The sequence below is a fragment of the Rattus norvegicus genome, chromosome 6 (assembly GCF_021556685.1).
Source record: "Rattus norvegicus strain SHRSP/BbbUtx chromosome 6, alternate assembly SHRSP_T2T, whole genome shotgun sequence".
In the NCBI taxonomy this organism is placed as follows: Eukaryota; Metazoa; Chordata; class Mammalia; order Rodentia; family Muridae; genus Rattus; species Rattus norvegicus.
This window is the reverse complement of record NC_141539.1, coordinates 26,469,898-26,485,231: the sequence shown is the minus strand read 5'-3', so window position 1 is coordinate 26,485,231 and position 15,334 is coordinate 26,469,898. Positions and strand designations below refer to the sequence as shown.

General features: G+C 41.3%; 1 protein-coding gene across 23 annotated transcripts in view; it reads left to right on the top strand.

Annotated features, from left to right (window-relative positions):
• The window catches only part of Ltbp1 (latent transforming growth factor beta binding protein 1), a 395,618-nt gene that overhangs the window by 216,141 nt on the left and 164,143 nt on the right, over positions 1-15,334 (top strand). For all 23 annotated transcript variants that reach the window (XM_087554460.1, XM_087554459.1, XM_087554462.1 and 20 more), the window contains 2 exon segments: positions 6,458-6,682; positions 8,144-8,418. In XM_087554460.1, the coding sequence (XP_087410586.1) occupies positions 6,458-6,682; positions 8,144-8,418 (500 nt within the window).

Sequence of the window (15,334 nt, the reverse complement as noted above, 5' to 3'; positions counted from 1 at the left end):
CTCCCTTTATCATGTCCTATGGAATATATTAACATCCTATTTCATGTAATGAACCTGTCCCCCTGCCTTTAGAATGATTATATGGTTGATGGGCTTTAAATTTCCGGAAATTTAACTTAACTCTCCTGCCCAAAGTATTTATTTAGACGTTTGAGGAAAGGAGCTGGGGAGATGGCAAGTCAGAAAAGTACTTGTCATGTAAGCACAAGGACTTAAGTTTGATCCCCAAACCATGTAAAAAAAAAGTGGGGTGGGGGTGTGCCCTTGTAACTCCAGCATCAAAGAGGCAGACATGGGCTGTTCCCTGTGTCTTTTCAGCCAACCAGATTAGCCTACTTGATGAGTGAGTTCCAGGCCAGTGAAAGACTATAAGAAAATAAAATAAAAAGTAAAATAAAATAAAGTGGATGGTGCCCAAGGATTAATAACACTTAAGGATATCCTCTGGCCACTATATACACGGGATCTGTACACACACACACACACACACACACACACACATATATATATAAAATGAGGCTCAGGGGCTCAAGGCCAAGCCCCATTATGCATGGGATGTGGGCACAGGACCCCCAGCCTCCTCTAGCTTACTTAATCTTGTTCGTGATTTTCCTTGGTTTGGTCTCCTATGGCTTTCTTTCCTCTGGTGCTCAGTTTTAATTTATAGTTTAATTTATAGTTTACTTCTGCTTGTACAGTTTGCCTCACATCCTTGATGACAGAAGCCCTTGTCTCTCTCTTCAGCAGACTTTGGCATTTCCTCTTTTTCTACCTCCTCCCGGGCTCAGGACTTTTCTAAGCGCTCCCACCACAAGACTTCAGCTCATGCTATTGGCCTGTAAACACTCCGTGAGGGACTTTTCATGATACTGGATTCTTTTTTTTTTATTTAGCTTTCCTTTCACCTCCTTGGACAGGCTGGGCCAGATCACCCCCTCTCCTATTTTCTTTAGATGGAGTGTCTTAGTCAGTAGAAGCAGGCAGATAATTAAGAGCTCCGAGTAGGCAATTTTCAAGCAAACTGTGGCTCTATGTTCCAGCAGGATAAGCCAGTTGCACACTACTGTCCTTGATCATCTATAGGAGGAGGCCTCCTCAGGGCCTCTGTTCTGAATTCAGATGAAGGCAACCATCAAGGCATGCCCTCGACTCTCAGCTCCATTAGTTCTTCTGACCGTGAAGCGTACTAACTTAAATGGGAAACACATTGGTGTCTTGTTTAGTTTCTTAGGATCCATAGGTAGCCCAAAAAAGAAAAGGAGAGAGAGGAGGGGGGGAGGGAGGAGGGGAGGGAGGAAGAGAGAGAGAGAGATTGATTGTGTGCGTTTGTAGTGTTGGGAAAGTAATTCCGGGCATTGCCATTGCTACCCACGTGTTCTCCCATGGAGCTACATCCATAACTGGGTTGTCAATCCTTATATAACATAGTTATTATCTAAAGTCTCTACATAGCTACAGTATCAATCCACTTTTTTGACTAAAACAGAGAAGAAATCAGGTTATAAAACTTTTGCTTTCTAAAAATGTTGATGCCTTTGGGGCATTTAGAGAGGATATGGAGAAACAAGCTGAGGTCCTCCAAGAGAACGTTATTCTTCCAATCAGAGATCAGTGGGGAAGCTGAAGTAGTTGAAGTAGGTCTTCCCCAGTGCTGTGCATGTACATGGTCTGTGCTCGGTAGGCGTAGGCCTTCCTCAGACAGAGGGTTTTCTCTGTCCCACCTTTGGCACCAGAAGAAATTGTCTGCTGCCTCAGAAAGTCCCGGGCAGGCCTAGTTTTCAGAATTGGCTGCAGGGTGGCTCAGAATACTGTGAGAGCACCTTTTAGGAATGAACAGCTAAAGCATTTTTATAGTCAACTGGGATAACTGGAAAGAGAGAGCCTATTATTATGGCCCTGAGTTTTAGAACATGCCTCCTTCATATTTGAACCCAAACCCTTAGTAATTATTATTTAAATCAGGTTCCAATTTGCAATGTAGAATGTGAAAATTCTGTCCTCCCAAGTTTCTGAGTACCGAGACTCGTTTTCCAGGGCACAGTAACTGATGGAATGCATCTGAAACACTTGATATGTTTAAAACCTCTGACTTGTTCTTGCAAGCAGGATCCTTTGGCTCCTTTTGGCCTTTTATAGTAGCATCATGAGATACTTTGAGACGTTGTCATGAAGTTACACTTTCTGGAATAACAGGATGATGGTCCACACAATTCCTGTTATTGCAAAAGTTCTCTGGTGACTGTATGATGCAATGCGGTGAATTACGTACGGCAGTGACCAGCAAAATATCACTCCGACAAGGTTATGGCACCCCTCAAGGCAGTGTTCTATGTTATACCTCCTAGTTAGATTTTCCAAAATATATGGGCCGTAACCAGAGTTACAGCCAGCATACCAGCATACCGGCATACCACAGGCTTCTCAAGCTAACCTGCAGGATAACTCATTCCTGTTTCTCTTTGTGTCCTGAGGAGGCTTTCTAGAACACTGGTGATATAGATAACAGATCTCGCCATGATGCTTAGAGAATGATATGAACGTTGAAACAGAAAAACTATTCATAGCTAAATCCTATGGTCTGTACCTTGGTTTTAGTAATATATAAAAGGTGATGTCAGTGTGACAGGATTGCAAACAGCTCAATCTGGAGTTGCTGAAGGGGCTTTCCATGCTGTCACTGAGACTTTAGAAAGCAATGAAACAAGAGAATAGATATCTTGTTCCTCATTCCTGAGTGGTTATAAATAGTGACCTTTCAGTGATTAAAACAAGCCAGGCAGAAGCCATTTCCCCAATGACCCGGGACATAAGGTCATTGAGGTTCATGGATGACTGTTCTATTCTCTTAGACTAGCACAGATATAGGACGATTGTAGGGAAGTCATCTCTGTTGCAAAAGGACTTAGAGGATCGAAGCCCATGTCAGGCTTCAGAGTCTAATAGCATTACTAGAAATATCTAGTAAAAATCAACTGGCTAATTTTTTTTAAAAAAAAGATGGTTATTTCTATGAATTTATGGCAGTATAGGTAGATTATCAGTTATTCTTACTTTACATCTTCTAACAATATTACTTGCTTACTTACTAACTTACTTACTTACTTACGAAGGGGCTCACTATGTAGCCTTTAGATGGGCTAGAACTTGCGATGTAGACCAGGTTGCTCTTGAACTCCACCTGCCTCCGCCCACTAAGTGCTGGGGTTAAAGGTATGCACCACACCTGCCTTTACTTTGCAGCTAAGTAGATGGAAAAATCCCAAGCTGCACAGCTTTGAAATGTTTTTTGTCAAAACGTCAAAGGGGAGGGCTTAAGTACATAAAGCAACTAAAACAAAACACTAAGGTAATGTTCATTTGGTTTTGTTTCTCTCTCTCTCTCTCTCTCTCTCTCTCTCTCTCTCTCTCTAAATAAACTAGTCTATAGTTCAAAATGTTGGAAACACGAAGAATTTAAAGGTTTTATTTCTTTGATTGAAAACTAGTCAAGAACCGTGTAGTTTGAGCATGTTTTAGTTTTCTCTCACTGTGTAACTTACGACATAGAATCTCTAGTCTGTCCTCTGATCCATTAGTCTCTCTTGACTGCTTTGGAGGATCAACTGGGTTGGGGATTTAGCTCAGTGGTAGAGCGCTTGCGTAGAAAGCGCAAGGCCCTGGGTTCGATCCCCAGCTCCAAAAAATTGAAAGGAGGATCAACTAACTCTTTCAGAGCGGTTGCTGAAGTACAGGTATCCTACATATCATATATTTACATTATGATTCATAACAGTAGCAAAATTACAGTTAGGAAGTAGCAATGAAAATAATTTTATGGTTGGGAGTCCCCACAGCATGAGGAACTGTACATTTGGAAGCAAATTCAAAGTAGGACCGTGTTTGGCATGTGCACTGCGCAGTTTTCCCGAGGGCTACTGTTGCTTCCTTGCTGTCTGTGCCATCTTTAGATTATCTATCTACATTGGTTAGACATTCCTTTACTTAGGAGGCAGCAGAACTACATGCCTTGGTGTCTGTGCTGCAGCTAAGAGATGTGTGGTACCCACTCATCGGCAGAACTTGAAAGGAGTGGTGGGATTAGTGGTGTGGCTAACTGGTTGTGATACCTACCTGCCATTACTGAAGTGGTTGGTGGATGGAGACAGCATTAGAGTTTACATCTGAGGTAGTGGTGGAAGGTACTGTGGTCAGTATGATTCCTGCATGTTGCAAGGAACTAGTGCCTGTGTTCCAGTGATGAATTATTCATAGGACATTTGCATTACACATCAGCATATTTAAGTATGGGACTGAGTCTTTTTACTGTTACCCAGTCCATTGAGCTCCTCAGCAGAGCCAAACCAGGACTTTGGAATTAGAGTTAGAATTGGACTGGGATTTGCAAGGTGACTGGCTTTGGTGGAGTCGTTAGCTCTTTCACCCGAGCCTTCTCAGAATAGATGTGATCCCAGTGGAAGCTCAGGGGTTCTCCAGACCCTGGTTGTTTGGCTCGATCTGAAACACGGGGCTAGAACACAGTTTCTGGACTGTGGCTGGGTAGTGGTTTCCAGCTCTCTCTCCTCCTTCACCTCCTCTGTTACGTACACATCCTGCTGATCCTCTCTGCACGGTATGTTACCTCATATTCCTTTTTGATGCTCGCTGCCATCGCCCTGAGCCCTGCTTTCAACTTGCCTCTCAGTTATTCTGAGAGTTTGCACACTCTGCCTCCCAGCAATTGTCGCTTCTCTGTCCAACTAATCCAGAACGCATCAGCAAAGTAACCTTCCTGGAACCTGCTAGCAACCTTGCTAATCCTCTCCTTCAAGCCTCAGGATAACTTGTCCATTACAGAGCAAAACCCAAACCCCATACCATGTCTTTAATAACTCCTTGGTCTGATGTAAGCCTTCACGTTCCAGCTTATTGCCTGATTCCTTCTGTTCCTTAAAAAGTCTGGGTTTTAACAAGATACCTTGACTCACTCTCTCCCATACGAGCTACCTCTCCCTTCACACAGATAGTCTCTCTCGAGTGTACTGTCTGCATTCTCAGTTTTGCCCGGTCCTAAAGATTTTGCCTCAGTTCTGTCTTTTGAGAAGTGCTTTTTCAGTTTTTTTTCCTGAAGTTCCAAAGGATTTGATTCATATTTGATAGTCATTCCTTCTTTGTGGTTTTAGTTACACTGCATCATTTAATGTCACTGGCTGGCTGTGAAGTTCTCGAAGGGTAAAGGCTATCTAACCCTACTTTACACCTTGGGAAAGTATTTAACAAAACAGCAGGCACAGAACTTTATCTACTATGCTTTCTTTGTGTTTAGGTTTACCTTTTTCTTTATGTTTTCAGACCTGATTCTGCTCTATTCTGAGCTCTGTGGGAGGGGTAAAATTAAACAGGACTGATTCTCTGACCTCACAGAATGCTAGTGAGGGAGGTATATAAAGACATAGACAACTGTCATGTCATCAGGAAGTGACCAGAGGGGTAGTGACTGTGCTTCTGAGGAAGCAGAGGCGAGGCGACACTGAATAGTCAGAGAGGCAAGGGTGGTATAGAGTCTAAAAGACAAGCAGAAAGTCTGTCTGCTGAAGGGAGCTGATTGGGAGGTATTTCAGGCAGATGACGCCATCACAAGTGTGTCAGTTCTGAATAAAGTTCAGTTGGCTGTGCTGTAAGAGATCGTATGAGCTCTAAAATGATAAGGTTGCAGAAGCAATGGGGATCTGGATGATTGAAAGAAAGGAATTCTAGAATGGATGTTGAATTAGTGAGGTGAGGGAGACACCGCCATATTTTGCGAAAGGCCACGGGTCTGGGGCTGTTAGAAGGGAGATGATCACAACCGTAGATGGTTTGAGTTTGGGAGGTGGGCAGGTACGCATGGGATGTGTACGTGGAGATTCACAGTTGTAGACAGTTTGAAGTTCAGCATTAAGCTTTAGCAGGAATCCCGTGCTTGAGGACACGATGAAATCATAGCAAAGTGCGTGGAGCTGGTCAAGAAGATTTTAGAACCAGACCACAGAATGCAGAAGTGTTTGAAGGACAATCAAAGGAAAGCTTCTGCAAGGAATGTGCAGATGGAAGAGGGAAGGAGAAGGGAATTGGGTAGATGAGCAAGGTGTCATAGTAACCAAGGGGATAGGAATCTCTGCCTGTCAGACTCGATGACAGAGAGACCATTAGCGGCCTTAGGAAGATGGTGTTTGGTAGAGGAATAGGAAAGTGTGTCCCATCCTAAAGTATCCTATAGTTATTTGGGGAAGTGAAGGAAAAAATTCTGGCAAATGAATATAAAAGCCAGAAAGAAATGAAGCCGAGGGGATTTTTTTTTTTTTTTTTTTGCTCATGCAAGAAGAAGCAGAGTGTCTATGATAGGATGTGTGTTTGGGTGTGGTAGAAGGTTGCCTGTTGATTGTTACTTAACCTCTGGGAGACTAACCAGCTCTCCACATTGTCTCTTTTTCCTTTTCAGTAATTTGCCATCTTCCATGTATGAATGGTGGCCAGTGCAGTTCAAGGGACAAATGTCAGTGCCCTCCAAATTTCACAGGAAAGCTTTGCCAGATCCCTGTCCTTGGTGCCAGTATGCCTAAACTCTACCAGCACGCCCAGCAGCCAGGCAAGGCACTGGGGAGTCACGTCATCCATTCCACACATACCTTGCCTCTAACCATGACCAACCAGCAAGGGGTCAAAGGTAAGCTTTCCATCCTCATCTTGCTCATTATCCACAGAGAAGTCTCTGCAGGTAACCAGGACTGGGTTTGAAAGAGAAGGGAGTCTGTGGATCTGTGACCTGAAAAACGGCCATAGAGATGGGAGGTGGGCCCACCTATGTGGCTGCAGGGCTGTCTAGGCCACAGTGACCCGGCATCTAGAAAATAAGAGAGCTACAAGAAGTGCCTGCTTCTCTGGGGCTCCTAGCACCACTCTGGGAGTGGTGGATGTGCCAGGTCAGAAACAGAAAAAAGGAGCCAGGTCAGGGTCAGGCCCTGACAGCAGCCATAAACCATGGGCCACACCATACCTGATAATGAATCCTGTAGTTGACAGATACTTGATTTGAGTCCTCTGCAATCACTTAGCTTCACTGGGCTTCAGTCTGTCCATCTGTAGGGGAAGACAAAGTAGGTCACTTGGAGCGCAAACGTCCTGTGACTAATTCATTCTTTCAAATCTGGCATCCTTAGAAATATACGACTTTAAAAGGGGGTCAGTGAAGTGTTACTGGATCTTACTCCTTAAACCCTGAATGTTTGTGTCAAAAGATGAATTTTTTTTTGCCTGAAGTTTTCTTTGAAAGGGGCAGAAAGGTAGTCTTGTTACACATATAAAAAACGCACATTAATGTGTCACCAGAAAGTGTTCAAGGGTGTATCTATATGAGATACATAAAACAGATAAAAGAAGCATGCTTTGTGAAAATGGATCTCTACTTTTAATGGAAAAAAATTAAGTCCTAAAATTATGCAATATAAGTTTCTATTGAAGAAATTTATGAAATACACACAAATAACTAATCTCTTAGAACCATTTATCATGCGGTAAGGTGGGCTCACCTATGGTAAGAGTATCATGATTTTATAATTTTGTGATCCTAGTTAAAATAACATTCTTGGTTTTGAATACATCACTTTAAGATACTTTAATGTTTGCATATTGTAGTTTTACTTAGAATTTTTATTATATAATCGTTTGTGTTGTTGTTGTTGTTGTTTTTGGTGGTGGTGGTGGTGGTATGTGTGTGTGTGTGTGTGTGTGTGTGTGTGTGTGTGTTTGTGTGTGTGGTTGCACTTGTATGTGTACCATAGTGCATGTATGGAGGTCAGAGGACAATTATGAAGTCAGTTCTCTCCTTCTACTCATGTGTGTCCTGGCGACCAAACTGAAGTCATGAAACTTCATGACAGACACCTTTAGCAGCTAAACCATGTTCTCAGTCCACAGTTTAATTTTTTTTAACTGCATAAATTTGTCATTTTGAGTACAAAATTCTCAAGAATTTTGATGTCTGTGTCACAAAAAGATCCTCTGTGTATGTTATCCTGTGTGGAGTCTATTGGTAGGTGTGTTTGTATAAAATACATTTCATGTATTAAGAACCTGACTTTCCCATTAATTATTCATGATTAACAAATTGTCCTCCTGATCTTTGTAGTGAAATTTCCCCCCAACATAGTCAATATCCATGTGAAGCATCCTCCTGAGGCTTCTGTGCAGATACACCAGGTTTCCAGAATTGATGGCCCAGTGGGCCAGAGGGTGAAAGAAGTGCAACCGGGCCAGTCCCAAGTCTCTTACCAAGGGCTGCCCGTCCAGAAGACCCAGACAGTCCATTCCACATACTCCCACCAGCAGGTCATTCCGCATGTGTATCCCGTGGCTGCTAAGACACAACTTGGACGATGCTTCCAGGAAACCATTGGGTCACAGGTGAGCAGTGTGGTCCAGGGCGTCTTGGTAATGTTTTACAGATGGGGCATCATCTTATCAAGAACTCAGACCTGGTAGTACAAAGAAATCTCTATACAAGAGACTGGCAAGCTATGGTGAATTTACAAATAAAGTTTTATTGGAACACGGCCCTACTTACTCATTTGCTTTTCATCTATGCTAGTCTCATGCAGGGTCTTATGCAGGAATGACAGAACTGAGGAGATCCAAGATGATCACAACATATATATATGTGTGTAAAACATTCTAAGCATGAGATGTGGTGTGGGAGATACATTATACAAAGATGTTTGAAAATACTTTTATATACCTGTATAGTGTTTTTGATAATTTAGATGTTAGTAAATATCGTTGAATTTTCAATCTCCTATGTAACAATAATTAATATCAGCTTTTGCTTTCTTGTAAGTTTTAATTAAGATGGCAATAAGGAAATTATTTAATGTGAATTTTAAATATCATTGGATTTACCATAAATTTAGCTTATATCATGATGTAAGAGAAAGATCATTCCCTTTCAAATTCTCCATCGAATCTGCATAGTGAAGGTGACCTTATTATTTTTTATTTAAAATTATTTTAATTAAAATGTAATTATATTATTTTCTTCCTTCCCATTCCTCCATCCAGTCACTTTTGTGTGCCTCCTCGCCCGCTCTGAAATCATGGGCCTTTGGTTTCTGTTCCCCAATCACTTGGAGCTGTTTCTTTGGGCTGTGTGATGATGATGCACTTTGTCCTGAAATCCTCTGTTTGTCTTTCGGTTATGGTTTAAATACCCTCCAAAATAGTGTAAGGAAGATGTGTTCTTCATTCAAAAAAATAATGTGTGGGAGGTGGTAACCTAAGAAGGAGAAGGAGAAATGCTGCAGAACCAGTCACTACTTAACTAACCCTCAAACCCTTTTAGATACTGAGTTATTGTAGGATTGTCATCATCCTTCTAGAAGAACTGAATGCTAGCTTGTGGATCTGAATGGAGTCGCAGCTTGCAGAATGGAAAGACACCATGGTCAATAAACAGATCTTGTTTAGAGCCAGGGGCCCAGCATTGGGTGGCAGACGACCAACTTCCTTATCTGCAAATTGGAGGCAAGAGTATAGTGCTTGTGAGTTACGTTAAGATTAAACGTGTGAGCCACATTTTGTAAATGTCACAGAAGGATGCAAACATCAGTGTAGAGGGAGGGTACTGATTGAGTCAAACTTTTAAAGGTAGGGAGAACTGAATAGTCCAGTTTAGGCTTAGATATGAGCAGCGTAAGAAGAGTTGCTTATGTTCATGCCATGTAGCGTCTCAAAAACAGGGGGAGACCCTCAGTCTTCCAAATGGAACATTTATCTATCCATGGACATCTGATTGTTTACTGCTTGCAGCTAATCCTGATTGTCCTTCATTCAGTTGGATGATACATAGGACATTCTTATGGTAGTATTGCAGGTGTGTCTTTGAGGGCTCTGGAATAAAGGTTTAATCCATGGATAGGTCAAAATCTGACTAGAGATTGGGGATTGGTAGAACTATGGAAGGTGGTGCATGGTTAGAAGAGGTAGGTCATCGGCTTGGTATGGGAAGGGTGCATTTCCACCATGAGGTGGTAAGGTCTATTTTTACCGTAGGTCCAGAAGCATGAAATCAGCCCACCATATTCTGCAACCTCTGTGGCCATGAGCCAACTGCGTCTCTCCTCTCAGAAGTTATTTTTCTCAGGCATCTTGTCACAGTGAGAACGTAGCTGACTCCAACAGGGCGTTGAAATATCTTTTCATTCCTCCAGCAAAGTCTCATATTAGCAAATGGAGAGAAGAAACATCATCATTTAATTTTATCTTTGAAGTGATGAGTACAGATAGATAGGAGCACTGTGGCTGAAGGTAAACTTTATACACGTCATAGTTTTGCCCCAGATGAGGCTTGGAGAGAGAAGGCAGGTTTGCTGCCATTTGCATTGTTCAGTCATTCCAGCTTAGGTCGGTCATGGAGAAAGGAAAAAGCAGATCCTTTTAAAACTGTGTGCCCAGTACCTTTCTCCCCAGTTTCCAAGTTGGAACAGAGATGATAAAAAGGCTTTTAAAACGAAACATAACAAACTTGTTATTCTCCTATAATTTCGGACAGATGATGCTAACTAGAAAAGATGAAAACAAATTACTTATAAGCCTAAACTGGGCTATTCAATTGAACTGAAATGAGTGATTGATAGAGTTGCCTAAATAATTCAAGCCCAGTGGAATACTCTTGCCTTATCTGGATCCTGTTCTGACTTTCAGCTGCATGGTCCAGACAGTGATCTCAATTCTTAATTCATTTTGCATGTGTAGTCACCGACACGTAGCTTCAAAATAAGACCTATTTCATCAGACATTCCTAGCATGTATTTGTCTTTTTGCTTGTGAGAAATACTCTCGGAAGGTGAAGTTTGCCTAATTACCTAGTGCAGTTCACATTGACCCATATAATTAGTGGAAAATAATCAATAGTGTATAGATGTGTCCTGCCAAGATGTTGGAAAGAAACAGACACAGACAGGTGTCGGTGGATTTTAAATGAACAGGGAATAGGGACAGGGAGAAAAACCAACTCTACATCACTTTCACCTTGCTTATTGGGAATGCTCAGTAGCTGAAGTTATCAAGATTTAACATACATGGATAGAAATAAGCACTTAGGTCTGTATGTTGCCACAAGAGGTCATATACAAAACGATCTTGACAGAAATAGTCCATATTTCTGCGCAGGTTCTAATATTTAGGTAATAAACTTATAAAGTGTAATTAAGCCCATGGAAGTTTCCTAGAGTAAAATTTCAGATCTATCTTACTGGTCAAGGAAAATGAGCAATGTATTATGAAGCCAGAGTTACAGAGCAAAGCGAGAGGAGGTTCAACAGATGGAAAACAAAATTTTAAGAACTAGATGAGTAGAGAGAATCTAAAGAGATCAGAGAAACAAATGGCTTAGGATTCGGTAAACGTTGGTGTGCATACTTTTAAAGGCCTTAAAACTGAGTCTTAGTGAAACATAAATGACTAATAAGGTCAACATATCTTGAAGGCCTATGGTTACCAAGAACCAAGTTCAGCATTGTTAAGGGTGATACAACCACATGGTATGTTGTTCCAAAAATGTCCAGCCTGAGCCTAATTGAGCCTTCACAACTAAACTCTAGAGGATAGGGAATACTGAGGGTAAATTATCAGATAGGTACAGAAAAAAAAATCCATAATGTATGGCAGCATTGCCTTTTTATATTCATGCCATACAAACAAAGGATGATTTTTCTAGAACGAGACATAGGAGACATAGAGTAGATGGGGGTTAAATTAGTTTTCTCTCAAATGTTTTAAGTGCGTGTAGTGGTAGAGCAGGGAGCACTCATACCACCACATGTGTGGAGGTTGGATGTCAACCTGAAGGAGTTAGTTCTCTCTTCCTCAGGAGTAGAACCCGAGGTGTTAAGGTTGGCTATGAGCGACTTTACCCACTTGCTGAACCTAAATCAGATTACAAAGAAAACGCCAGATGTAAAATGTTTCAGAAACAAATGGAAACGTTGAACTGGCTATTAGATGTTACTTTGGAATTATTAATTAGCTGGGTGTGATGATAGTGTTGGGTTTATGGCAGGAATATGTTCTTGTTCTTGTGAGCTGAGTGGTAATAGTTTTGAGAGTGATGCACCATAATAGCTATAATTTTCTCTCATAATGTACTCCACGCACAGATGTGGAGAGATGTTAGTAGCTGTTGACTCTGAGAATTCAGCATGCAGATTACCATCATATAAGTCTTGGAATGACCTAGCATGTTTGGAAATTTTTTTTTATGAGAAGAAAGGGGAACTAACTAAATTTCCCTAGACTTACAAATAAAATACTTTGTTTTAGACTGGACTTGAGAAATGTAGCTTTAATACGTTGAATAAAATTTTGGAAAATGGTATTTGCCAGTTTTATCTTTTGATTGGGGCTGGGTATGAGGATTCCAGACATAAGATGTTGACCTGTAGCAAGTGTGAAGTGCTCAAGGGTCAACAGGAGGAGGGTTGTAGATAAAGATATGTAGTGTAGAGGGGTGGATCATCAAGACTTGATTATAGAATATTGCGAAGAAAATGAGTGTAGAGTACTGGCCTGTTCTGAGCTCCTTCACTTTGAAGCCTGGCCAATGCTCATTTGTCATCCAGTAGCTACCCCATGGGAGGAAGGACTTGAAGGAAGGTAACTGGCTGGACTTTAAAGGATAAATCCAACCTTTATTGGTGTCAGGAGTGATGTATTCTTGACTAGGGGTCAAAGTTTGGGGATTTATCCGTGAAATGTAAGGGTTATTGTTGGAGACGTTTCATGATCAGTGACTAGATCTCTGGGCAGAATATTTATGTCAGAGGAGGGCATTTCATTGGATGCTATGGTAAAGAGGAGAGAGAAATAAATAACAGTGGAAATTTCTGTAGCGATTTTCACTTTTGTAGAGCATGCCAAGATGGAGAAGGAGCCCTTATTTTAACTTTTGTACAAAGTGTTATTTATTTAATTTTTCATGGTCTAAAATATTTGCTTATGTTAGGATCAGTAGGCATCCCAAGAATCATTTAAAGAGTAGAAATAGAGAAGATATAAGGTGACTTTGAGGGAAGACTTCTTGAAGTAATTAGCAAGTCGTAGTCTTGACTAACTTAAGCTTCTATGTAACTGGGAGTAAACCGCTGTACTCCGTACACATTGGTAAGCATTGCCAGCTTGTTCCCACTCTGAGTGAGTTGGAGTTACAGCTCCAGTGGTTGCAATTACTAACTTTTTTGCAGGAAAACTTGTTTTCATGAGTTTGAAACTTGAACACTCCACCACCCAGTTTTCATCTACAAGGAGAGACCTAGTTTTATGAAAGTCCCCGTTAGATCTATTACTGCAGAGCGGAGATGTTAAATCTATGCATCCCTTTCATTGTGTAGGGTGACTTTTATTTCAAATCGGTTCCCTTAATAGTGACCCACATTGAGGTCTTCCATGGTGTCTACAATTGCAATTGTTCTAAATGGGTTTTACTGATTGACCAGTTTTTGAAAACAAGCCTTTTGCAGTGACCCAGTAATGCCAGATAGTTTGAAAAGGCCCCGATTGTGAAGTGTTTAGAATCATAACAATAGAGTTCAGGGTCCAGCTTCCGTGCTGGCCTAGTCATTGCCAGGTTACATAATCATGCGATCACCGTCTCTTTGTTGAGTGCAGTAACACGGCCTGTAATTAGACACAGGCGTCACAAAGAAGGCAAAGCAAAATGTCCCAAGACCTTCACATTGCAAATGCTGAAAGAGCAGAAAATTCCACACATAAACATCCCGACTAGCTATGAAAGTACAGAAATACTGGAAAACCCAAAGTAGATATAAACAGAACATTTTAATAGCTCTCCAACATAGATAAAGAGAATAAAATACCACACGAGCACACTTTCATAGACTGCAGCCATGGAAAGTTACAGAGATTAACACCACAGATCTTGTAGAAACTTCCATAAAGATTAAGAACAAATCATAAGCTACAAATTTGATGTTAAAGGTATCTAGCAAGCATTTTACTGGAGATTAGAACGAAAAGGAAGGAACAGTACATGATATAAACATACATTGGAAAAAAATCTGTTTTCGTTTGTTATCCATTTTATAAATAATAAGTCCTGAGGCAAAATTGAGTCTAAATGACACAAGAGCTGTTTGATCGTCTCTAAGAGGTGCCAGACGCTGCTGCTGGTGGTTCTTTCTGGGCAGGAAGAATGGAAACAGAAAGAACCAATGGAGAAAAAACATTAATTGGAGATAGGTGTCTCTTGTGCAACACCATCAAGGGCAAATAGCTCAGCGCTGAAACACACATGCGCACTTACCATCAAGGTAAAAAAACCAAAACAAACAAACAAAAAAACCCAAAAAAACTCAGTGCTGAAACACACATATGCGCACTTGCCCTCAAGGTCAAAAAAAGCTCAGCACTGAAACACATATGCGCACTCATGGTGTTGTAAAAGGGAAGCAGGACCACTCTGCGTTTGTGTTAAGGAAAAATAAACACTATTGAGAAATTAACAAGAAAGCTTGCACTGGAAGTGGAAAGCATCACAATTGCTTGGCTCAATGTACTATTTAGAAAGTGTGTGAAGAAAAACATCTTATCTTTATTTGCATAGATTCTGTATTCGAGACATTTGTTCCTGCTATGACTGGATACCTAACAAGCCCCCAACCCCATCCCTCCCCCCCAAACAATCCCAAGGTGGAACGGTAGAATGGTGGAACAGTTTATTTTGGTTCAGGTTTGATGTTGAGGGAGTAGAGTCCTCAATGTTGGGGAGGAATGGTGGCTAGAACTGCCTTAGTCCTGGGGATCGTGAGTTCGTGGCAGGGCATCCTCACATCTTTGAGTATGGGGCAGGCCGAGATGGAACTTTCAAGGTCCGTACTAGTACTCTAGTTTGCTAACTATGTTCCAAGGCCAAAAGGTTCCACAACTCCTTCAGATAGCCCCATCAGCAGGTATCCAGGAATGCAAGACTCTGAGGAACGCTTTACTTTAAAAGCCTAACAGAGACCAATGAAAGACTGGGGAAGTAGATGTAAGGCCTGCAAAGCCCATGTCAGGTAAAAAAAAAAAGAGGGAGGGAGGGACGAAGAAAGGGAGGCAGAGGCAGAAAACAGGGAGATGGGCTGCAGGCTTCCAAAGTAATGGGAAAATAATTTATTTCCCAGTTAACAGAGCTAAGACACTAAGTTTTGTTTAGAAAGCTGCTCTTTAGTTTCTATATATTTTAGACTTTGTAGATTAATGGGGTGAGGCTAGAGCTAAAACTGTAACCTTAGCTGTGTCCCAACAGTGTGCTGGATTATCTCAACACTTC